We start from the raw sequence: 26,133 nt of genomic DNA on the forward strand, positions 1-26,133 counted from the left end.
AGCTGTGATTAAAAGACCATCAGAAGGTACTTGATGCAGTGTTCCTAGTGGGTGCAGGGAAGCTGGCTCTCTAATTCTGGGCTGCCCCAGGGAAGAGAGTCCAATGTCATCAGCGTTCAGACTAGAAAGCCTGGTTTGACACAAATGTACATCGTGACAGTTAGCTCACAGTGCTGGCATGTAAGGATGCATGACAAGTAACTTTCAGAAATAGGCTATGATGCTCTCTGATAATGGAGATTGCTTCCCTTTGTTCTCATTGCCAAATAATCGGCAAATGTAAGAGATGAGGAATTTAGGGTCGTTTTCCAGCTCTTATCAAGTTCCCTTGGTTCACTCAACCTTTTGCTACTGCAGGCTATCTTATTAGGCCTTGGGGGCATCTTACTATAATTTTAAACAACTTCAAATATGAACTGTTGCTGACTTTGTTCATCAGGAACAACACTACCATTGTAAGGTCAGCAAGATGCTCAGTGTAATAGATCTCCATTGGGGAAATATAAGAAAGTTATGACTGCCAGTTGAGTTCAGCTTTCTTTCCAGCTGGTGCTTTAAAAAGCTTTGACTGTTCTAGGTGCTACATCGAAATGTGCTTAATGGTACACAGGCTCCTTGACAAATGCCGTTCTTGGGAAGAGCACAATCTTTCTGTGAGTGTGTGTTATTTTTACCTATGAGCTGGCACTCCAGGAAAAGAGTAGCATGTACTTCATTAAGAAAATTCATCTTGAAATCCATTCCAGGTTTCTGCCTCCTCCTAACCTCACAATCGAGGTCATTGCCAAGTTTCACCCACATGTCTAATCTTTCTTCTTGGGGACTCAAATGCCATCCTTCATAGCTTCATTTTCCACCATAACTTCAAACTTTGCCTGGGACTAACTGCTGCTCCTTGTTTTTCTTTTATTTCAGAACATTGCTGTGACAGTTCCTATTTTTATCTAAGACCATTTTCTTAGAACTATTCTTTGGTGGCCACTTTCAACCATTGGAGCTTCCTTGTTAAACCGCTGTTAATCCTTTTCCTCTCTATCTCTCGAGAGCCTTCCTGCTCAATCCGTCTGTGTTCCAAGCAGCTCCTGTTTGCCCTGCGTTCTTCAGCCTCACTCTCCCTTTCTGCTCTTTCCCCTCCTGCCTTTTCTTTAAGGGCTGCAGGGTGTTCTTTTAAGTAGGTCCCTAACCTGGGAATTAAGCGATCAGTCCAATTCTATATCTCTGTCTTAAATTTTGAAGCCATGCTTGACCGAAATAGAGACCTGAGAACGGACTGGGTGCTGATATTTGTAAGTAATTCTTCTTTCTTATTGTCAACTCCTTTCTCTTCTCCACTCCCCTCCCCCCCTTTCTAAATATCTTCTTGTTCAGTTCATTTCAGTAGGCAATTAAAAGCCAGGGGTTGATTTACTGTTCTAGAAAGCATACAAAATGTGGCCCTGTGCAAATGCTGAAATAACAGCAGTGGTAGTAATGTCAGTGTGGCTGAGACAGTGGCCTGTTACGTTAGAGATACTCCTAGGACTTCTGCTTTCTGAGAGGGTAAATGGTAACCAGATGGGAATTATTGGAACTGAGAAATCATTTTCTTTTTGTCTGAAAAAATTCCCTTCTAAGCCTTGAATTCTAAGTAATCACCAGAAAATTTCCATTGATTAATTATGCACAATATGACCATGTTCCATCTTAAGAATTCTTCCAAGAATAATGCATGGTTCATGGCCTGTTTTTTAACATCGGTAAGCTCACAATTCTCTATCCTCCAGACATTGTAAGTGCACGGATGATTTCGTTTTTACTGTTTAGTACAGCCAAAGCAGGGAAGTATAGAAAAATAAGTCACCTAAAATTCTACTAGATATTGTGAACTATTTCCATTGGAGTTCATTGGAAGCTGATTTACTCTTCCTTTTGGTGGTCATGTTGAGTCCTCCTGTTTAGAGTTGGCTGGAATCCTAACATCTCAGTCAATCTTTAGATTTCACAGCTGTGTGTTTTTCCAAAAACAGCTGTGATTGGTCTGTAAAATGGATAGAATAATTAGTTCTTCCCAAATATATGTCTTGGCTTTGCCCCTTAGAACTTGATTTGACTATTTGTTACTGACTCAAATATGGAGTCCTCCTTGATTGGTTCTGGTACAGGAGTCTGGATTTCCCAAGAATATGGCCAGCCTACATCTTGACCACAGCCACAGGGCACATCATTAATAATGGCCATTTAGTGCCTTGCAGGTTTAGCCTTATAGTCTAGCTTGTGTATCCTGTGGTGATTTGGGCTTTCTTTTAAACCTGTATTCTGATGACAATTCTATTTTGCAGTTAATTTAAAAGAAAAACCGGTTTGGTTTGGTTTGGTTTTGCAAAGGCATTCTGATTCCTTTACTAGAAGCCATTCTCTACTGGGAATGAATTAAGTCCCACAGAAAAGTATTTGAGTTACTAATTTTTCAGTTTTCCTAAAAAATACCATTCTAGATTATAGGGGAGAAGTTAATTCATCACATATAATAATGCCTCAGGGAAGTTGTACTCAAAGTTTCATTCATGGAGCCCCAAAAGAGCCTCTAGAACTCTTTCAGTGAATCTCTGAGGTCAACATTGTTTTCATAAGAAAACATTATTTTCATTTTCCACTCTCATCCTCTCACAGTTATACAAGGTGGTTTCGAGGGACTACATGATGAATGATATAATTACTCTGATGGCTGATGAAATGTGTGCTTGTGTATTCTTATGTTTTAAAATTTTGTTTTAATTTCTGGTTTTAATCTTAATCCATTTTGTAAGTAAACATGGATAGATATTACTCATGCAAACAAAACTTCTTTGAAGGTCTCAATAATTTTTGAGAAAAGGAGTCCTGAGACCAAAACGTTTTTGAACTGCTATGTTAAGAGTGTAAAACTTAATTCTCTCACAGAACTCTGTTGAGAGCAGCCTCTAGCGAGCTACATGGGAGCACTGCCCTCAGCCAATCAGTTGTTCAATAAACATTTTTTAATGGAATTAAATTGAGTTCTTGGAATGCAACTTTTGAGACCTAATTTAAGATTCTGTCCCAAGGCAGTGTTTGAGCATTGAGTGCATTGCAACCTGCCAAGTTTCTTCGAGATCAGTAACTGGCAATTCTCAATATTGAGTCCAGGATTTCAGAAGTCACTTTTGTGTAATGTGTGCTGTAGCTGGCAGCTTACTGGCATCATCTAACATGTGGGCCACATATATATTTAAAATTTTCAAGTAGTCATATTTAAAAAATTAAAAAGAAACAGGTAAAACTAGTTGGGTTTTCCCCCAGCTTTTATTGAGGTATAATTGACAAAATTGTAAGGTATTTGAAGTGTACAACGTGTTCTTTTGTTACACGTATACATTATGTAGGACTCCTCTGATTGAGTTAATTAACACGTTCATCTTCACATATTTGCCTTTGCTGTTTGTTTTTGATGAGAACATTTAAATTCTATTATCTTAGCAAATTTCAGTTATTACTCACCTACTCACAGTGTTTTACATTAGATCCTCAGGCCTTACTCATTCCTTGTAAAGTTTGTATCCTTTTACCACCCTGTCCCTATTTCTCCCACCCCCCAGCCCCTGGCACTCACTTACATGTTTTCTGTTTCTATGAGTTTGACTTTCTTTTCTTTCTTTCTTTCTTTCTTTCTTTCTTTCTTTCTTTCTTTCTTTCTTTCTTTCTTTCTTTCTTTCTTTCTTTCTTTCTTCTTTCTTTCTCTTTCTTTCTTTCTTTCTTTCTTTCTTTCTTTCTTTCCTTCCTTCCTTCCTTCCTTCCTTCCTTCCTTCCTTCCTTCCTTCCTTCCTTCCTTCTTTTTTAAGGATTCTACATATGAGTAATACCATGTAGTAATGTGGTTGTCTTTCTCTCTCTGACTTACTTCACTTGGCACAGTGCCCTCCACATTCATCTGTGTCCTCAAAAATGACAGGATTTTCTTCTTTAAGGCTGGTTAATATTGCATTGTGTGTGTGTGTGTATAGATATAGATATATAGATAGATATGCTACATTTTCTTTATCCATTCATCTGTTGACAGACACTTAGGTTGTTTCCATACGTTGGCCATTGTGAATAATGCTGCAGTGAACATGGGAGTACAGATATCTCTGTGAGATAGTGATTTCATTTCCTCTGGATATACACTCGGGAGTGGGATTGCTAGATCATATGTACTTCTATTTTCAGTTTCTTAAGGAACCTCCATACTGTTTTTCCATAGTGACTGTACCTGTTTGCATTCCCACCAGCAGTGCTGCACCAGGGTTCCCTCTTCTCCATTATCTGTGCTAGCATCTGTTCTCTCATTTTTGTTGATAGATACCCTAACAGGCATGAGGTGGCCTCTCATTGTGGTTTTGATTTGCAGTTCCCTGATAATTGGTGATACACAGCACCTTTTCGTGCAAGTGTTGGCCATTTGTATGTCTTCTTTGGGAAAATGCCTATGTAGGTCCTTTGTCCATTTTAAAATCAGGTTATTTGTGTTTTTTTCTGTTGAGTTGAGTGAATTCCTTGTTTATCTTGCATATAAACCCCCTTGTCAGATACGTGGTCTACAAATATTTTCTCCCATTCCATAAATTGCCTTTTCATTGAAATTAGTTTTTAATGAGATTTTTTATTTAGATTATATCTAAAAAGGTATTTATTTCTTCATGTAATCAATCTAAAATTTATTAATGAGATAAATTATATTCTTATTTTAATATTAAGGCTTTGAGATCTGGTCTATATTTAACATTCATAGCACATCAATTTGCACTGGCCACATTTTGAGTGCTCAGTAGTCACATGTGGCTGGTATGTTCTGTATTGAACAGCACAGATCTCAACCGTAAAATGATATTAGATCTCAACTGAGAATGATGTAGAAATAGAGAAATAGATCATGAAAATTTAGCTACAAAATTTACCATAAAAACAGCCCCATTGAAAATAAGTCACAATGGCAAAAAGTTTGATATCTGCCTAAATTTTAAGACATTTCAGTGAGAAGTAGAGCTGCTTCAGAGAACGTTGAAAAAATAAACTTTTCTCTACACTGTCATAATGTTTCTCTTCCCTTCTTAAAAGCATTCAGTCTGCTTATGGTATTTTGTGAAATTATTGTGCATGCATCTGCATACTAGTTCAGGGGAGTGCTCTTTCTCTTTTTGGAGGAATTTTAGCACTTGTGGTCTTTGCATTTTCTTCCTAAGTGGCTCCTTTCTTTAACTGTCCATTTGTCATGGCATATCTCAGCATGAAAGAACCCACATACTTCTGATGGGTCAGGGGTAAGATCTTAATGTTGAACCTTTCCTTGGCTCATTGGTTTTTATTCTGTCACCTTACCTTGCCAATGAATGTGGTGTCAGGATATGCAAATGAATTATTGCCTGTTGTGAAGAAAGCACTATTTTTTTTTTTTTAAGAAAGCACTATTTTTTCAACTTCATTCCTTGTGAACATTACTGTGCTTGCAAAAATTAGGTAAGAGTTAAAGGAACTGTGGTTTAGAAGTGAGAACTAAAAGGGGGAAATCGCTATTTTTCCCCTCTTCTAGAATGAATAATAAAGAACTGCGACTTTACATTTGGCATGATCTGAATTTAGTTTTTTGTCATGCTGCATGCCAACAAGAAAAAGAGTTCATCGAATGGGAATATCTCAGGTTGAGAAATTCCTGAGGGCTTCAGGCAAGCTGTATCTGTTGGAGCAACATCTTGGATACGATGACATGTTTAATTGATATTAGTGTCAATTCATAAAATCCTGCTCCTTGCAAGAAGAAAAGAATTCTATGTAAAACAAGAAACTTTAAGAAATATATGGCCTCTTGGTAAAATATTGGAAGTTTCCTTTTTTTAATTGTTAGGCTTTTCATATGGAAGTACAAAGATGTGATTCATAGATTCTCAGCACCAAAATCTAAGAACATTCTTTGAGAGTTTATCTTCTGTTTACCTACCAATTTACCATTCGCTGTGGACGCATTTCATTTTTCAAGCAGCGGATGTGTTACTTTCAGCTGAAACCCTGATTATATAGCTGCCACCAACCTGTAGCAGTGAAAATTCATGATCATCGATCTCTTCAGGTAGTCTCAAAATAATCACACTTGCTTGCCAACTCCCTGCTCTTTGACATGGTTATTTCTCTGTTTCATTGGTATTTTTCCATTTTCTAGAAAATCTCTACCTTCCAATTTGCAGCTAATGTAGGAGCTGAGCTTTTGGAGGTTATCTTTTCCATTCTGCAGGCCTCTCGGGTACATATGCCAAGTAGCACATGTGTCCTCCTCCTTGGCATTAGTACTTAGTTTGCTTAGTTTGAGGGGCAGGGAGCCTGGCCTGCCTTGAAGGAGCAGAGTGCGCTCTCCCTGGTGCAGCCCTGAGGATCAGAACTTTCTGTGGGTTCCATCCTGCAGCTTGGTGTGATGCTCCCCAATGGACTACATCCCACACCCTAGCTTCAACTGGAAGCTCCCACATCAACTGGAAGCTCCCACATCAACTGGAAGCATGCAGTTGGTTCTGAATGCTGCCCACAAATTGTTAGCTATTCGCTTGTTGGCCCCTTCACCTTGCACCTTGAGTAAGGAACTGATGTGTTAGAGATCCCAGATTATGTCCTTTAGTGAAGCGGATCTCATTTTTGCCAAGGAATGCCTAACATTTAAGGCTTGATTCCAGAAAACGAACACATAAATAACAGCAGTACTGTAATTAATATGGATGGCATGTTTACCACATGCCAGGTATTATATATTAAGCAGGTTGCATCCATTAGCCTAGTCAATCCCCAGCAACCTTTAGTGCAGGTTCTGTTATTACCCACATTTTTTAAAGATAAGGAACCATAGAGAAATTAAATGGCTGGGTCAAGGTTATACATTAAAAGGGCAGTTCCAAGGTTTTGAACCTAGGCCGCTGGACACTGGAGTCCTTCCTGTTGACACCATATTCGGCTGCTAGGTAAAGCTTTGCCCCCATGTCTTGTTGGATCTTGAATCTCATTGAAGAATGGACAGGAATTTGGTGTTCTAATCTATTAAAACCTCTCTGCATCCACCTCTGAAGAACAGATTATACTTAATACATTTTCCCTGCAAAGATAAGAATATATTTCAGTATATGGGACCATATTCCCTTTATGGGGAGGCAGACATACTTGTTATGAAACGTATAACTATATCCATACTATACCATTACCTTTATCAAATTAAAAATAATATTTATTAAGTGCGTAATGTCTTGAAGCCAGCTTTGTTCTCATGGATGATTAGATTTGGTTTTATCTTTATTTACCTTTATGAAAATCTTATTGCTTGAGAATGCAAGTGAAACTCAGGAGTTCATGTGAATCAGGAGGCGCTACTCTATGACTTCCTCAATTATGTTTGACTTAGTACTCTCTTGCAGGTGAAAAAGTACAAAAATGCATTGAAAGCCCTAATTAACCACCTCTACCCTCTACCTCCGTTATTTTTTCTGTGTCATCCATTGGCAGCCATGGGCAAAACAGGGGATTTGAGGCCCAGTCCTTGGACAGTTGATGGTCAGCAGATCTTAGTATTGCTTCCCAAACTTTTATATATCATGGCGCACACAGAGAAAATGATAATATTTCCTCTGTGGTAAACAAGTGAGGTTTCTTGAGGCTGGAGGTGATCCCTGCCACCTACCCATGGCCTTGGGTACCCTTGTAACTCATTTCTAGCACACTCATTGGGAAGCTCTGCAATAGCATGGCTGCAAGTTTCTTAGCTCATTATACATATAGGAAAGCAATCTGTAAAGTATATTGTGCCATTCATCTGTAACCTTTTATTAATAACTAATTACTATTAAGACTCAGATTTGTTCTATAGAAGGACATTGTGTACTGTGGTTTTTGTGTTTTAAGAACTGTTCTTAGAGGGATCCCTGGGTGGCGCAGCGGTTTGGCGCCTGCCTTTGGCCCAGGGCGCGGTCCTGGAGACCGGGGATCGAGTCCCACGTCGGGCTCCCGGTGCATGGAGCCTGCTTCTCCCTCCGCCTGTGTCTCTGCCTCTCTCTCTCTCTATGACTATCATAAATAAATAAAAATTAAAAAAAAATCTTTAAAAAAAAAAAAAAAGAAAAAGAAAAAAAAAAAAAAGAACTGTTCTTAGAGAATTCAGTACAGATGCTAGACCAATTACTGGAGTTAAGGTCTGTATGTGATATGGCCCAGTAGTGAGGAGAAGTAGAAACAGTAATGGTCTGGGGTGATATGCATCGAGATGCCCTACCACTGAGCTATACCCCCTGTGCAGACAAGGCTTCCTATAGGAGATTGAACAGCTGCTGAGATTTGTTAATGATTCAGCTATTTTTCCTCATAAAATTACCCACCCTCTTTCCTGCCTATCCTAATTCTTTCTTTTTTCAAGTTCTATTTTGTTTGTGAGGTCTTTCCCTGTGTCTGCTTCTCCTCCCAGTGAAGGTCATGTCCATCCTCTGTTCTACCATCATACCTTGCTTATAGCTTTACTGGCTATATTTCCAATGTTGTGTTGTTGTCTGTTTCATGTATGCCTCTTCCTTACTAGATTGTGAGCTTCTTGAAGTTAAGGATGTATCTGATTTAATCTTTGTAGCTTGAGCTGCATCCAACTCATTTTATCACATTCCATCATTAGGCAGGGCTTAAATGCTCTTTGGATTGAGCTGAAATTTGTCTCCCTGGGCCTTTCTCCTATCAGTCCCCATTCGAATATCTGAAACAACTCCAAAGTTAGTTTTATGTTAGCTCTTCTTATATTTGAATCATCCACTTTGTATAGTTCCATATAGTCTTTATTGCTCTGGGCAGAACATTTTTATTGTTGAAATTTTGCTTCCCTTGTTTTTCTTTTCTTTTTCTCAATAAGCTTCCTTTCCCTCTCATAGTGTATAGAATTAGAGAATTAAAAAAAAATTTTTTTTTTTAAGAATCAGAATTTTAAGAATTGAAAGGGGCTAGAATTGACCTTGTCTTGGTCCTTCATCAAACTAATATTCTTTGATTATTTGCTAATTGACTGAGACAGAAATACAGAGATATTTGTGGGCAACACAATATTTTCAATATTTCACTAAGAACAGTGAAGAAGTTTAAATTTGATAAGTTAGAAAAAGTTCTTCATCTTTCGTTCTGTTTTAAAATATATGTGCTGGGGCACCTGGGTGGCTCAGTTGGTTAAGTGTCTGCCTTCGTTCGGTTCAGGTCATAATCTTTAGGTCCTAGGATGGAGCCCCGTATCGTGCTCCCTGCTCAGGGGGGAGTCTACTGCTCACTCTCCCTCTTCCTCTCCCTCTGCTTGTGCTCTCTTTCTCTGTCAAATAAATAAAATCTTAAAGATGTATGTGCTGCTGGATATCTAAAGAATGATGCGCAAAATAGATGTTTGATGCTGAGAAAGGATATATACAGTACAGAAGGATCTTCAGATTTTTATAGCATTACCATTAAGAATTTGATTGTAAAGTCAACCTACCTGGGCTTTAATCTTGGATCTGCCTCATACTAGTAAATTACTTTATTTTGGGTAAATTACTTACTCTGTCTCAGTTTCCCTATTTCTGAAATAAGGTTAATAATAATGTAGGGTATTGTGAGGCTTAAATGATTTAGTACTTGAAAAGCACTAAGAATTATGCTTGGCACACAGGAGATGTTCAGTATATAGTGACTGCTGCAACCGCTACTATCGTACCACCACTTCTACTACTGTGGAGTTATGCAAGTACCTGGTGCAATGTGGGACGCCCCTGTGGAATTTCTGGTCAAATATTACTAAATTATCATGTACTTGTGATATAAACATTTTATCTTAATAAGAGACCCAACATACTATTGTCTGCATCAAAGCATGATTTGCCCAGATTGTGACCACATCTTTGGAGTAATGAAGTATTTTGTCTAGGGTTTTACGTAGGAGCAGTTTAAGAAATGGCATAAAGACCCATTAGCTTTTGGAGTCTGTTCCTTTGAGACCAACTTGCTAGGAATCCATTTCCTGTCTTTTTAAAAAGAGTAGAATAATTTTCTTCATTGACATTGTGTAAACAAAATGCTGGCAACTTGTATTGTTTTAAAATGGATTTAATTTTCTTAGTGAACTGCTTTTAATCATGCATTAGAATAAATTTTCTTCCTCCATTCTCAGGTTGCTATCAAGATCATAGACAAGACCCAGCTGGATGAAGAAAACTTAAAGAAGATTTTCCGGGAAGTTCAAATTATGAAAATGCTTTGCCACCCCCACATCATTAGGCTCTACCAGGTAGGTTCCTTAGTGATGTAGTGTATGGTGATGAAGAACCCAGAATAGTCACTTTTGTGTATAGAAGAAAAGGTGTCTCGGTGAATATCTGCAACTTTTCTTGGTTTCTGTGTTCATATGTATATCCTACTGTTTTCCCACCCTTTTATCTCTTGCTCAGTGCTTATGTTTTACCTGGCTGTTTACTAGTAAGATCTACCTTACCCACATAGACCTTTTAAATTTGTTCTTTAAAACTTGGGCACAAAAAAAAAAAAAGAAAAAGAAAAACTTGGGCACCATTCTTTGTGAGGATTATACAAATGGATTACTCAGAAAATGACAAGGAGTTATTTATGTATATCTGAATCCTAAAACAGAACGGGAAAGCCAAAGGAACAGAGAATTTCTAGGGATGAAAAGCTAAAGGTGAATGTAGCATTACCTTTTTATAACATTACTTAAGTACTCATTTCTTTGATCTTGGTATGACATATGATAGCAAAGGATATTTTAAGTATTGCTTCTTGTATCAATCAGAACCTACCTAGGATCCTAGTAGGATCCTAGACTTCATTTTCTAAGGCAGCATTGATCAGTTTATAACCATGAGATTGATTTTGTTTGACGAAAGAGATTTCCATTCTAGTGTTCTTACCTTCCCAAGAACCATGCCTATTTCATGCCATCCCCCACAACGACTTACTGCAAAAGCAGTAAATCTAATGACTGGAATTTCAAGCCAGATAGGAAGAGAGGACCTTGCCTCAGCAGGCTGGTGGAAGAGATATTTTGGGAGAGGTGGGGCTTTGGGGCACTTCTCAGATTGCAGTGTGTTGGCAGCCACAAGCTCTGCCTCTGCCTAGGGCCAGCTCTGCTCACTGCTTTCTACCAGAACAGCCATCACCTAGTTGTTCAGGAAGTGGCCACCCACTCGGTTCATTTGCTGCCTGTTAGTCTGCAGTAAACGGTTGCTGGCCCAGACATGGCACCATGTGTCAGGGCGGAGGCACAATGGGCAGGCTTTCATAGTCTATTAATTTTATGGAAAAGAAAGCATGTTGTGATGTTAGTGTGTGTGGTTAAGGCTACAGCTTTAGGGCTCTTTTCTGGCATCAGCTGCTCACATAATGAAATGAATTAGATCAGCAGGAGCCGACTTGTTGAAATTTATCAGACTAAATTCTGTTGAACCACACCTACGTTGTGCCCCAGAAGCAAACCCATGAAAGCCTGAAGTTGCCTGAAGACTTGTGTCTGCAAACTCGGAGGTGTCTAACCTCTGCTTCCTTCCTATCCTGATCGACTGAATAAACTTCTTGACCTCACATTTTAAAAGAAATTGTCTTTAAATAGTTGTAGGGCTTATGAGCTAACTTTGCTCAAGAGATTACCTTGTAAGTATTAGCCTTATAACTGAATTATCCAAGTTTCTCACCCAAGATTTCATTAGCCCTTAACAATTCAAAATAGTTTCAGCCCTGACATTGAACAGTGCCCTCTTTTAAGCTTTAATTTTGCTCTGGGGCAGCTAGTATTGATAATGGGGATTCCAACTTACCCAGGTGAATGGCTATCAAATTATCTTTATAAATAGTATCCAGGTAGTTTTCAGGTGATTTGTCAAAACTTCAGTCTTGTCGGTTTATAGAAGGAGCCAAATATAGGTAAGTATAGGAAAGTTTTGAACTACTGAAAAATTTAACAATAAAAGAACATTTGCACTCAATAAAAGGCCCAGGGGTACAAAGGAGATATACAATATAACATTTACTTTTTTTCTTTTCTTTTTTTTCCCTCAACACCCACATATATTTACAACACTTTTATTGTTGTTGTGTAAATCAACATACAGGAAGAGCTTGGAAGCAATGCATGTAATAGTGAGCTGATATCACCAGTATATATAGAGTTCTTAAAAATTAAAGAGAAAAATAAGGATGATACAGTTATTAGATTAGAAATGTAATATGCACTTACATGACAATACCAGGAAACCATTCAGAAGATCTGTTATCGTAATATGTAATGATGTTATATGGTATTAATGTGTTAAGATGCCCAAGATCAAGTAACTGGGAAATAATTTAGCAAAATAATCAACTGTGAATTATGGTGAAAGTATAAACTGTATTGCTTAATATGATAGCCACAGGCCACACGTCACTATTAAGTATTAAAAAGTGGCTAGAGCAAATGAAGAACTGAATTTTTTAATTTCCATTAATCTAAAAACTGAAGTAGTTTATAATTAAAATTTTTGTTCAATGACAATATTTTGGATATATTGGGACAAATGAAATGTTAATTTCACTTTATTTTTTTTACTTATTAAATGTGGCTACTAGAAAAGTCAAAGTTATATATGAGGCCTACATTTTTTTCCAATTGGTCAACATTACTCTAAAATGATATAGAATAAATTAACTTATTGCCAATGTTTCCTTTGAGGGAATAAAATGGAGAGGGCTGAGAAGAGGAAAATCTTTGGTCTTTTGTTTAAATATCAGGTATTTAAAAAGTTTGTATCATGAACATATATATTCACATATTATTTTTAAAAATATGTAACAAAAAAAGGTAAGAAAGGACTGCCAACACACAACTAAATAAAAAAAGCAAAATAGGAATGAAAACAAAATACAAATGAATAATTTATATTACTTGAGGTGTTGGATATTTACATTATTATTCCCAGTTTTGAATAAATGGATAGGAGAAAGGAAAGTTGTCCTTTCCATAAAAAAAAAAAAAAACAAAAAACAAAAAAAAAACACCACATCCGCATGTGATTTCTGCATAGTTCCTAAATGATTCCCTTATTTTTCCCTACGCGTTTTTTGGTTTTGATTGGGTTTTGTGGGTGGGAGGGCATTTTTGAACTTCAGGTGACCAGTGTTGAATGTGAACTTTCTGGTTCTTGGCAGCTTCTTTGCTTCTCAGTCTTGTGGAGCTTAAGAGATTGCAGAGGCCTCATGGAACAACAAAACGGCTGTCTCTCTCAAGTAGTAACTGCTTCCTACTTTTAAGAACATGGAGGGATACCTTTTTTCCCCCCTTTCTTCTTTATAGCATTTATACCTGCTCTCCCCATCCAATGTTTTAAGTTTGCTTTAAGGAGTAACGGTTATTAATATTTCAAATGACAAAAGAGGAGTCGTTAGTTTCTCTCCTATGATATCAGCCTGTCATTTGTGTCACTGTCTGTCACTTTCCTGCCTTTGTACCAGGTTATGGAGACAGAACGGATGATTTATCTGGTGACAGAATATGCTAGTGGAGGGGAAATATTTGGTAAGTACCTCTGTTGCATTCTTTAAAGCTATTGAGCACACTGTAGCAAACCTAACATAGCCGTTCAGTGCCTTTGTCACTTGAGCAGCCGTACTTGATGCTGTCCTTCGGCGCTGTCATTTTTGATCAAGAATTTTAATTTATTTTGGTTTACCTGTTTAAGTCCCTTCGCGGTCTGGGTTTCCTCAGCAAAGGTGTTCTGTTTATTTCAGTCAGGTGTTGACAGTTGAGGTTAAAGATCTCTAAAAACAAACACTCTCCCCCCCCCCCCCCCCGAACATGCAACGGAGGGGCTTTACTGTTGCCAGATTCCCCTGGGGGTCCTCACATGTGGGAATGCGCCTGTGGTGTGTGGCCCTCTGTTGTGTGAGAAAAGAGCCACTTGGAGCAAACAGTCTCATTCTAATGCTTTCTTTAAACTGCTTAAATATAACATGTAGCTATATTTCTTACCATGTGTTCACAGTTTCCTTGATGATTCTTATAGTTTGGGAGGTTTTATCTACCATAATCATTTTTTTCTCTAACACTGCACAGCATCAGAATTAGGCAGTGGAGTCTGTTACCAGGAAATCGGACTTTTTGAGGTGGTAAAAACTGGCTAAGAAAAAAATCTTTTATAACCACAATAAGTAGAGCCAAGTAGAGCTAAAGCCTAAATTTTCAAATACACATTGATATGTCTTTTTATTTTTTATTGATTTTTCTTTTGGTGAGTAACTACAGAGAAAGGTTTCTTTTTATACTTTAGGTTTATCTAGTTTATATTTTGGGGTTGTGTTTTGGTTTCAGTTGTGATCAGAAATTTTTTTGTGTTTTAAATATTGGTACTTACTAATTTGAGTACATTTAAAAACATGAGATCACCTTTAAAGTGAAATATTCTTACTAGTGACTAGTCAGTTGTGACTGTATGATGTATGGATTTGTGTGTGTGTGTGTGTGTGTGTGTGTGTGTTAAAATTTTCCCTGAAATCTTATAATTTGGGCCTAAGAAGTTTCAGTCTTTTTTATTTTATTTTATTTTATTATTTTATTTTTTATTTTTTTGCTTCAGTCTTTTTTAAAAGAGGTATCATCATTTCTTAATAATACTTTTAATTGACTTTGTTTATGTGGTTATATACAATGGTAGTCTTGGGAGAAAAAGAGACCTTGTCATTTTAATGTTTGTAATAATCAGAGACCCAAACCCACTGCACATAGATCCACTTGCAGGTGGATCTTTAGGAAAACAGATTTTATTTATTTATTATTTTTTAAGATCAAAAAAAATATTTATTTATTTATTTATTTATTTATTTATTTAGTTAGTTAGTTATTTGACAGAGACAGAGAGCAAGTATAAGCAGGGGAAGTGGCAGAGGGAAAGAGAGAAGCAGGTTCCCTGTTGAGGAGGCTCTTGCAGGGCTCCATCCCAGGATCCTGGGATCCTGACTTGACCTAAAGGCAGACAGTTAACAACTGAGCCACCCAGGTGCCCCAGGAAAAGAGACTTTAAAAGTACACAAAAGATAATAATCATCTGGTCAGAGATTCTTTATGAAAATGTAGCAGAAGGCATGAGGAAACAAAATAGAACTTCTCCTAGTATTATTATAAAAGATAGGGATCCCTGGGTGGCGCAGCGGTTTGGCGCCTGCCTTTGGCCCAGGGCGCGATCCTGGAGACCCAGGATCGAATCCCACGTCAGGCTCCCGGTGCATGGAGCCTGCTTTTCCCTCTGCCTGTGTCTCTGCCTCTCTCTCTGTCTCTCTGTGACTATCATAAAAAAAAAAAAAAAAAAAAAAAAAAATTAAAAAAAAAAAATAAAAGATACAGATGAGGAAGAAAATGATGTATTCCCTAAAGAAATCACTGTGACTGGATAGGGATATAACTATTTCATGAGCTCTGATTTTTAAAAGGATCTGTATAAAAGTTGAAAAGATAGGCATGATCAAGAACACGAGCTTTGGAGGCAGTGAGACCTGGTTTTGAATCAGCTCCTTACTCCCTATTTGCTGTTTTAATTGGAGCAAGTTATTAAATGGTTCTGGGATTCAGTTTCTGTAAAACCAAGGTCTATAGTAGCTGCACCACACTTGTGAAGATTAAATGAGATCACACATATAGAGTCCTAACACTTTGATCCTTCATGCCTATGTTAAAGAACACCTGAGAGATTGACTTCTGTCATGACAGCTTGAGGAGCTCTGCTGACCCAGTGAAACATGAAAATGATGAAACCCCCTCCCCCATGGTCCTAAGTTTGAACAGCAAATGAAGAGACATTTTTTTCAAAAACATCTATGAAAATTTGGTAAGAAATGAGAATGGCTTTTAAATTAGTACTGCTGTCTCCTTGCCAGCTCAGTGAGGTGGAGATTCTTATTAGGGCTACTGTAGCCTAGAACAGAGGACCCCACCCCCCCAACCCTAACCTAGAGTACTGGCTCCTGGGAGGAACAGGACATCAGCATTCTCTTCCTGTCTACAGCTGCCTATTGCTGCAGCTAAGTCATGGGTGAGTGTAGTGCAGGAGCAGGGATTTCCTACTGCCTAGCCCCCACTTGTGGAATTCGGTTGCAGCATGCTGAGAATACTGGGGCCCAGATCACTCTTGCCTCAGATTGTAAATTGGTTGTTCCATCCCAGAAGAGGAAAACTGAGAGGACCTCAGACTGTATCCCCTCTCCTTCCACTGAGCTCTCAGCTACTAGGATGGGAGTGTCACTCAGAGAGAATTTTGCCATTGTCCCCCACAGGTAGCTTTAGAGCCCTGGCTCAGAGATGGGCCCAGAGGGAAAAACAGACCATTAAACAGTTCCTAATCTGTTCACAAAGGAACTGACCTCATTTGCAATAGACACTGAAGAAGTTGAAGCCTAAAAGTATTCTAAAGAACAGTGGAGATTGTGGTAAAAGGCATTTGAGAGGAGATTCAAGATATAAGCTATACCTCAGTCTACCTAGAGAGATCCAGGGAATAAAAATCATAAAAGCGTCCAGAGGTCAGAACAAAAATCAAACACTGATCTCAGAAACTATTCCTTCAAAGGAACCAGAGTTTTTTTTTTTTTTCCAAGATTTTACTTTAAAAAAAAAATTATTTATTCATGAGAGACACAGAGAGAGAGAGAGGTAGAGACACAGGCAGAGGCAGAAGCAGGCTCCATGCAGGGAGCCTGACGTGGGACTTGATCCTGGATCTCCAGGATCACACCCCAGGCCGAAAGAGGTGCTAAACCGCTGAGCCACCTGGGCTGCCCAGGAACCAGAGTTTGATTGGCTTGTTTATAGACCAGTTTATTCCCCAGGGCATTCTTGAGAGCAGTGGAGCAACCAGCCAGCAATTATTGGAGTTTAAAAACTGGGTGTGGTTAAGAAAAGATGGGAAGAGAGCCCTCCTCAACCATAGTGATCCAGTGATCTGAGGGTAACTGTGGATATACCAAATCTGTGCTTTCCTGAGGAACAACATCAGAAGCTGAACACTGTGGATGGGAGAATAAACTTCACTGAAACAGTCCATTAGTCACTATACAAATAAGCGAAAAACAGTAACATGTTCTAGAAGAGGAGAAGTATATCAGTACTCAGAGGTCCTATGATACAGCACCTCTAAATATATATAAATTCCAACAATATGTAGTTTCCAACAATAAGAAAATATGAGACATGCAAAGAATCAGGAAAGTATGAGCCATGCACTGGAAGAAAAGCAGGCCAAGAAACTGTCAGAGACACCGCATGTCAGATTTATCAAAAAAAGATTTAAAGTAGCCATTATAGACATGTTCACAGAAATAAAGGAACTCGCAATTAAAGTAGCAAAGGAAGATATGATGACAATAGCACATCAAATTAGGGTATTAATAAAGAACTAGAAATCATTAAAAAAATGAACCAAATGGAAATTATAGAATTGGAAAGTAAAATAACTGAAATAAAAAATTCATTAGAAAAAAATAAAAAATTCATTAGAGAGGCTTAACTATAGATTTGAACTGGTAGAAGAAGAAGCATATGTATAGATAGATTGATGGAGATTATGTAACTTGGAGAAGAAAGAAAACTAGGAACAATGAACAGAGCCTCAGAGAAATGTGGGACACTATCAAATGCAACAATATATGCCTAGTGGGAGTACCAGAAGATGAAAGAGAAAGGAAAAGAAAAAATATGCAAGGAAATAATGACCAGAAGCTTCACAAATTATTGGAAAACGATAATTTACGTAAGCAGAAAGCTAAACAAAATCCAAATAGGATTGCACACAAGAGATCCTCAAACAGATACATAGTGAAAGAATAGTGAAAGTCAAAGACAAGGAAAAAATATTGAAAGCAGCAAGAGAAAGATGATATGTCATTTAAAGGGAACCCCATTAGGTTCACATTGGACTTTTCAGCACAAACAGTGGAGGCCAGAGGTAATAAGATGACATTTTCAAAGTGTTCAGAGACAAAATCCTATTTACCAAAATCTTACATCCAGTAAAGCTGTCTTTCAAAAATGAAGGGAAAATAAAGCTTTTTCCAAATAATAAAAAAATGAGAGAATTCTGTGATCATCCAAAACCAAGAGACCCACCTTACAAGAAATAAATAAAGGAAGTTCTTGGGGGTGAAAGCAGGTAACCCCAGTTGGTAATTTGAGCCCATATAAAAAAAGAAAGAGCACCTATAAAGGTAATTATGTAATTGGGAAAGACAGAAGGGATGCATACTTTTTTCCCTTTCTTCTCTTAGCATATTTAAGAAGCAGCTGTATGAAATAATATATACATATATATATAATGCATTCCCTATAAGGTAATATATGCGTAATATATTTGCCAATAACAGCACAAAGGAGGTGTGTGATAAAAGCTTTGTTGGGCTAAGGAAATCACTAAAGGTGGTAAAGAAATAATTATAACAATGTATTGTTGAATTTGTAACATTAATTGATGTGATTTATTAAAAATGACTACAAAGGGGAGTAAAAGGAATAGAGAGCTATAAAAGAGTAATAGTTCCATATAATCACTAGAAAATTAAGCTAGTATAAGTTAGAAGCCCATTTGGATAAGATAAAATATATACAGTAAAGCCTAGAGCATTCACTAAAAAATTTTTTTTTTTAAATTCTACTGTAGGTATGCCTAGGTGACTCAGTTGGTTTAGTGTCCGACTCTTGATTTTAGCTCAGGTCATGATCTCAGGGTCATGAGATCGAGCCCCACTTTGGGCTCTACACTAGTCATGGAGCCTGCTTGGGATTTTTCTTTCTCCCTCTCCATCTGCCCCTCCCCTGACCCTTCCTGGGAAGAAAAAAAAAAGAACTGTAGCCATGACCAAGTAGAACTTATCTCAGGAATGCAAGGTTGGTTGACCATATGAAATTACATTTATGTAATACATCATATCAATGCAAGAAAAAAATGACACAATCATATCAGATGCAGAAAAAGCACTTGACAGTCCAACATCTTTTCATAATAAAACACTCAACAAACTAGAAATAGAAGGGAACTTTCTTAATCGGATAAAGGATCTCTGAAAAACCCATACCTAACATTATACTTAAAGATGAACAACTAGATGTTTTTCCCTTCCAATCAGGAATAAGACAAAGATTTCATCTCTTTTTATTTCTAATTAAACATTGTACTGGAGGTTCTAGTCATAGCAGTTAGGCAAAGAAAGACTTATATAAAAGACATCCAGATTGGAAAGGAAAAAGTAAAACTTTACTCATAAATGACATATATAATCTTGCATATAGAAGATCCTAAAGAAAAAAAAAATCCTAAAAAATCCGCTAAAAGACTATGAGAACTATATAAGAGTTCAGCAAGGTTGCAGGATACAAGAGCAATATATGCAAATAAGTTGTATTTCTGTATCCTTACAATGAACAATCCGAAAATGAAAGAAATACAGCAGTCCAGTTTACAATAGCATCAATAAGAATAACATACTTAGGAATAAATTTAACAGAAGAAATGCAAATTTTATGGTCTGAAAAGTACAAAACAGTGTTGAAAGAAATTTAAGATCTAAATGACTGGATGTCCCATGTTCATGGATTGTAAGAGTTAACATTGTTAAGATGGCAGTACTGCTCACTACTCAAACTAATGTGTAGATTCAGTATGATCCCCATCAGAATCTGAGCTGACATTTTTGTAGAAATTGACAAGTGGATTATAAAACTTGTGCGGAATTATAAGGGACTCAAAATAGCCAAAACAGTCTTGAAAAAAACAAAGTATGTTAGAGCGATGCAGCCACAAGTCAAGGAAAACTGATAGCCACCAGAAACTAGAAGAGGTGTAGAAAAGATCCTCCCCTTAAGCCACCAGATAGAGTGAAGCCCTGGTGATACCTTAGTTTTGGATTTACTACTTCCAGAACAAATGATAGTTTGTGGGTGAACAAATGATAGTTATTTTATGTCACCTACCTTGTGGTATGTTGTTTCAGTACCCTGGGAAACTAATACTGAAGAAGACAGAATTTTGGCATAATTTCAGAATATCTCCCCATAAAATACTAAACATTTACAAAGGAGAAAATTATCAGGTGGAGGTGCTGATATTAACATCATGTGTGATGAAAGCATTAAAGAGGTAATGCAAGAACTGCCTCTTTGGATTCTTGCTGAAATTAGGAGGAACAGGGTACTGCAGAAATGCTGTAGTCTGTTTGAAAGATTTTAAGGTGAGAGAAAACATGGCATATTTCATATTCCTTGAGTTGTTTAGTATGGTTTAAATATAGGCTGTATGTGAGAAAATGCCCGGAAATGAGGCTGGTAAGATAGGAAAGGCTCAATAAATAATGAAGGCTTTGAATGACGTTTCTGACTTGACCAATCCCCTATCACACCCTCTCATTGCACTGTATTCTTTCTTAGTGGTCCTTATATCTATTGTGGTTTTACATTTATTTTTGTAATTATTTAATGGTTCCTTCTCCACCAGACACCAAACTCCACAAGTTCAGAGCCATGTCTGCTCACCATTGTATCTATCTACACTCTCTTCTTGCTCTCCAGTTCATACTGTTGGACTCAAGATACTTATTGAGGAAAGTGATCAGTAACTGTTCATTGAATGAAAGAGTGAGTGAATGAATGAACCAGAAGTGCAAAACAATTGAACCTTATCTTGAATTATTGCCATGTGAGGAAGAATTAGTATGGAACATACCAGTGCCAGTTAGGAAGCTGTACAGTAATATCTGAAGATGATTTATTGAAAAAAGATAGAGACTTCATCTCTTTCATTTTAATCTTGCAATATAATATTTATCATCATTTTACAAAGAAACTGAGATTCAAGGAGGCTAAATAATTTGCTTAAGGTATAACTGAGATTTAACCCAAGTACTATCTGACTCCAGAGTACATGGTTTTCCCCACTCACCAGGTTGAAGAAGCCAATATAAAGGACTTCACTTGAGTATTTCAAGGAGGGTCTTTTATTACAAATATAAATCAAATTTCTGTTTTGAAAATTTAGGTCATGGACATAGCAATATAAGTATTTTTTTACCCCCCTGTTATTGAAGACCCATTTAAAGAGAGGGTGAGACATTTTTTTAGATGAGTACTACTGAGATTTAGGCACAGAGAGTCGCTTATTTACAGACCTAGTGTTTGTCAAATAGCAGCCTCTCCTCTACTTACATAATAACAATTTCATCTTCTCTTTTTAAGGTTTTTGTTTTATTGTTGTCTATGTAAAAGAGGTGGTCAGTATTTTTAAATTTTAGATTAATTAAGCCTATCAGGAGTTTAGTAGTAGTAAACCTTTGGAAAATCATAGTGTTAAAGGAGAAAACGAATAAGAGGGTTTTAAGATGATTTTCTGATTTCTGATTCTGTTATTAGTGTGAATGGTAGTGTCATTTACTAAGATGGAGAATATAAGAGTGAAAAATAGAGTGAATTGAAGCATCAATTATGTAAAAATTGCACACTAAGTCATTGGATATAGTAGTCTGGAGATCAGGGATAAGATGGAGCCTAGAACATTGTTTCACCAGCAGATTGATGGTAATTGGTCATTGTTGTGGGATCATGCAGAAAAGATTAAGGATAAGACCCTTCGTATCATTAGTATTTATGTTGAAAGTAAGGCCATGAAGTACCTGAAAAAATTGCTGTTGGTGAAATAAGATTGTGGTATTATAAAAGCCAAGAAAAATAGGAATTTCAAAAAGGAGCATTACTGAATGATGTAGAAAGGTAAAATATAGTAAGGACTGAGAGTTAGCCTCTGGCTTTGTGAAAGATGTTCTCAGTACTCTTAAAGAGAGCTGTTTCACCAGTGTAATCGGAAAAGAAATTAGAACTTAATGGGATGAGGTGTGAGTGCAATAGTGAAGAAGGGGAAACTGAGAGTTTATGAGAATGTTTTCTAAAGTTGATCACAGAACATATTAATGACACCATTTAAATTGTGTACTCTAGTTTATTCAAATATATTTATGTAAACAAATGTTATATAATACAATAACTACATTCTAAAATTCATACAGGCCAGGAATTGAAAATGAGAAGATAGTTAGGAGTAACAGGACCTCTGGCAATGACACAGTGGAGGCGTTAGAAAATATTCTATCCAGAGAGCTAACACAAAAGTGGCAGGATTATAAAACATAACCATTAGGGCTCTGAAAATGAATCAGTGGCAAACATTAAATTGAGAAGCTTTAATTCATGAAAATCTTTTGAATTTGCGTGAAGAATAATGGGAGTCTTTGGCCTTATTGCCTGAGCCCATATATCCTTTCCTTTCCCTCCCCAAGGGAAAGCATAATGTAATCAAGGCTGGGCTAGTCTTAAAACCAGCAGCTTTGTTGCCAGAGGCAGCTGGTATGATTTGGAAAAGAAGACCAAAATAAAACAAAAACAAAAAACCCAAAAAACTCTCATGTCCAGTTGTGTTGTCAGTAAAAATAGCAGGTAGGAAACAAATGCGGAAGGCTCAGAGTCTTGCTAGGTAGATGTTGTGATCTTGCTAGGGGCAAGCCACACAGTAGTTAACTGGCCAGAAATTTAGTAGGGAGACCTTGTTAATGAGAGAACCACAAGAGGGTAAGATAAGTTATTAATTCATGACTGGCTTACTGGGGAACTGGCATCTGATCGAAAGTCCTGAGAAAGCACAGCAAAGAGTAAAAGCTGCGGCCGACTTTGAAGCTTTCAGAACTTTGAATGCCTTCCTGAACTCATCAATAGATTTGTCAGCAGAGGGTGAAAAGTCTACTGACCTGATCACTAATCAGTGTAGACATAGGGATGACCTTAAGGAGCCACACTAAAGAATAAAAATAAGATTTAAAAAAAAAATTAGAAAAACCAATGACTGCATTCCACAGGGAGACAGATTCTTAAATTATTTCCAAGAGGATTGCTAAAAAAACGAAAACAGCAACAACAGTCCTCAAGGGGAAAAATCATAATTCAGAATTGGTTAAACATACTATCTATAATATGTAGTTTTATTAAAACAAAACGAAACAAAACTATTGTAGATATTGAAGAAAAAAAACTAGGAAAATGTGATCCATACTCAGGAAGAAAAAAAACCAGTAGCTTCTGAGTAGGCCTAGATGTTATGTTTAGCAAAAACTTCATGGCAATTATAAATTTGTTCAGACAATTAAACCGTGTCTAAATGGAAAATATGACAATGACTCAACAAATAGAGAAGCTCAGTAAGGAAATAGAAATGATAAAAAAGAAATTCTAGAGTTGAGTGGTACAGTAACTGAAATGAAGAATTCACTAGATGTGATCAATAGCAGATTTGGAAGTTTTAGAAGAAAGAACCAGCAAACTTGAAATATTAATAGAGGGATGGCTGGGTGGCTCAGCAGTTTGGTGCCTGCCTTCGGCCCTGGGATCCCAGGATCGAGTCCCCACATTGCGCTCCCTGCAGGGAGCCTGCTTCTCCCTCTGCCTGTTGTGTCTCTGCCTCTCTCTCTCTCTCTCTCTCTCTCTCTCTCTCTGTGTCTCTCATAGGTAAATAAATAAAATCTTAAAAAAAAAAAACAAAACAAAAGAGATCCACATCTGGACACATATTATCAATTTACTGAAAGACAAAGAATCTTGAAAGCAGCAAGAGAAAAATGATTCATCAAATACAGGATAGCAACAGTATGATTTATAGCTGAGTTCTCATGAGAAAAAATGGAGGCCAAAAGCAGTGCACTGACATATTTAAAACACTGAAATAGAAAAACAAAACAAAACCCTATGAACCATAAATTCTGTATCTAACAAAGCTGTCCTTCAAAATGAAGGCAAAAGAAAAATACATTCTCAATAACCAAAGACAAAGAATTTCTTATAAGCACACCTGCTATACAACACATTGTAAGGAAGTGTTCAAGCTGAAAGGAAATGACACCAAATGGTGACTTATATCCACAGGAGGAAATAAAATCAGAAAAGATGAATATGTAGGAAATAAAAGACCATATAAATATACTTTTTCCTCTTTTCTCCTCTTAGGTTCTTTTTTTTTCTTTCTCCTTTTAGTTCTTTAAAAGACAAAAAAGGGCTTCATGAAGTATTTATAACACTTTATTTCTACATTTCTCATATATATTGATATAATACAAGTACCTAAAGGAAGGTTGAGGAAATAGAGTCATATTGGAATAAAGTTGGTATAGTTTACCAGAATCAAGTCAGAGTTAGCTGAAAGTAGATTGTGAGAAATTAAGATGCACGTTATAGTCCCCAGAGCAACCACTAAGATAAAATCAGCATCCTTTGGAGGCCAGAGGTAAAAATGACTCTTGAGAAACTTGGCTATGATGGGAAGCAAAGAGAGAGGGTCAGTAACTAAAAGGGTCATTGGCTGAATGTATGTTGTCTTTTTTTTTTTTTTTTAAGATTTATTTACTTTTTGAGAGAGAGAGAGTGACTGAGTAGGGTGGGGTGCAGAGGGAGAAGGAGAGAGAGGATCTCAAGCAGACTCCTCACTGAGCGTGGAGCCTGACAAGGAACTCAATCTCATGACCCCAAAATCATGACCGGAGCCGAAATCAGGAGTTGGACACTTAACTGACTGAACCCCTGGTTGTCTTTTTTATTATATATTTGACTTTAAGTCTCTCATTTATTTTGAGGGAAAAGAACCTGGAGAACCAGAGGAAATATAGATACAAGGGAGGAAGGGAGATTTATTGGGGCATTCCTCGGGGAGGAGTTGAAGGCTATGGAGTTTGTAGAAGTATTTGTGTGAGATTGATGTTCGGGGGATTAAAGTTTAGAGTCTATCTACTACTAGTGTTTGAAAAGTAGAAAAACAGTTTGTATGCAGAGGTGAGATCATGGAATAGCAGCTAAACAAAATGAAAGAAGTAAGTAAAGGGACAAGTTGAAGGACTGATTGGCAGCATTGATAGGTTAGCAATTGTTGGAGATCTTAACTTTATTGGGACTCCACTCATGGCCTTTTTTATGGGTTGTTTAGTTAGCAGTACTTTACAGGTTAGGTATAGGACTAAAGAACATGGTTGGTTTGATCCAGAGTTTTGCAAGGTTGCTTGAGGTGATGCATCATGGTGCTTGGAAGTTTCTGCTCTAGGTGTAAAGCTGAGAACTTTATCTTAATGTTGGCAGCTGATGACACAAAACTGTCTGGAACAGTAGTTGGCTGCTTGGTTCCAAACTCAGTTTCAGATTTGCTGAATTATAGTGCTCTTATTCTTTGCAGGAGTCATACTATATCTGGAATTATTTTATCTTCTGTTTTGAGTACTGTATTGTACGAAGGATAGAAATGTGATAAAGATGGTGAGCAGTATTTGCAATTGTTGGACAAGGAGTGGGTTAGAGAAGTCTATGGAGGGAGTAATGGTTGAGCAGAGTTTGCAAGTATGAGAAGTTTGATAAGTGGAAATCAGTTTTCCAGAGGGATAGCACAGTAAAGACTTCAAGGTGTCAAGGATATTTAGGGAACTAGAACTAGTTTTTTAAAGGATTAAATGATGTGCCAGTGGTTTTTTAATTATTCTAAAAGTTCTGTAGGTTCTTTGGAAATGTCTAAGATGCCTTCTCTGAGAAAGTAGATATGTGAGGCCAGGTTTAGCAGTCATGCTTTTCTCACAAATACATTCAACCACTCCCCATTTTTTCCCTCCTGTTCAACAAGAGCATGGCATCTCTGCTTTCAGACCTAAAATACTTACTGGATTTCCACATAAGATTTCATTGAAATAAATGATTATGTGACCACTATAGTTTCATCCACTGTTAGTTTTCTTTTTTTTTTTTTTTTAATTTATTTATGATAGTCACAGAGAGAGAGAGAGAGAGAGGGGCAGAGACACACAGGCAGAGGGAGAAGCAGGCTCCTTGCACTGGGAGCCCGACGTGGGATTCGATCCCAGGTCTTCAGGATCGCGCCCTGGGCCAAAGGCAGGCGCCAAACTTTGGGATTTGGGATCCCTCATCCACTGTTAGATGATAGTGAGCCATAGAAGGACTCTAAGCAAGGGTCATGACAGTCTAAGTTATGTTTTAGAAAGGGTACATTTGGTGCCAAAATAAGGGTGTATTTGAAGGCGATGAGACTG

General features: G+C 37.3%; 1 protein-coding gene across 10 annotated transcripts in view; it reads left to right on the top strand.

The window, feature by feature from the left end:
• The window catches only part of SIK3 (SIK family kinase 3), a 239,344-nt gene that overhangs the window by 117,462 nt on the left and 95,749 nt on the right, over positions 1-26,133 (top strand). For all 10 annotated transcript variants that reach the window (XM_072729734.1, XM_072729740.1, XM_072729738.1 and 7 more), the window contains 2 exons: positions 10,172-10,288; positions 13,498-13,561. In XM_072729734.1, coding sequence (XP_072585835.1) covers positions 10,172-10,288; positions 13,498-13,561 — 181 coding nt within the window. The remainder of the gene's footprint in view (positions 1-10,171; positions 10,289-13,497; positions 13,562-26,133) is intronic.

The sequence above is a fragment of the Vulpes vulpes genome, chromosome 12, assembly GCF_048418805.1.
Source record: "Vulpes vulpes isolate BD-2025 chromosome 12, VulVul3, whole genome shotgun sequence".
NCBI classification, from domain to species: Eukaryota; Metazoa; Chordata; class Mammalia; order Carnivora; family Canidae; genus Vulpes; species Vulpes vulpes.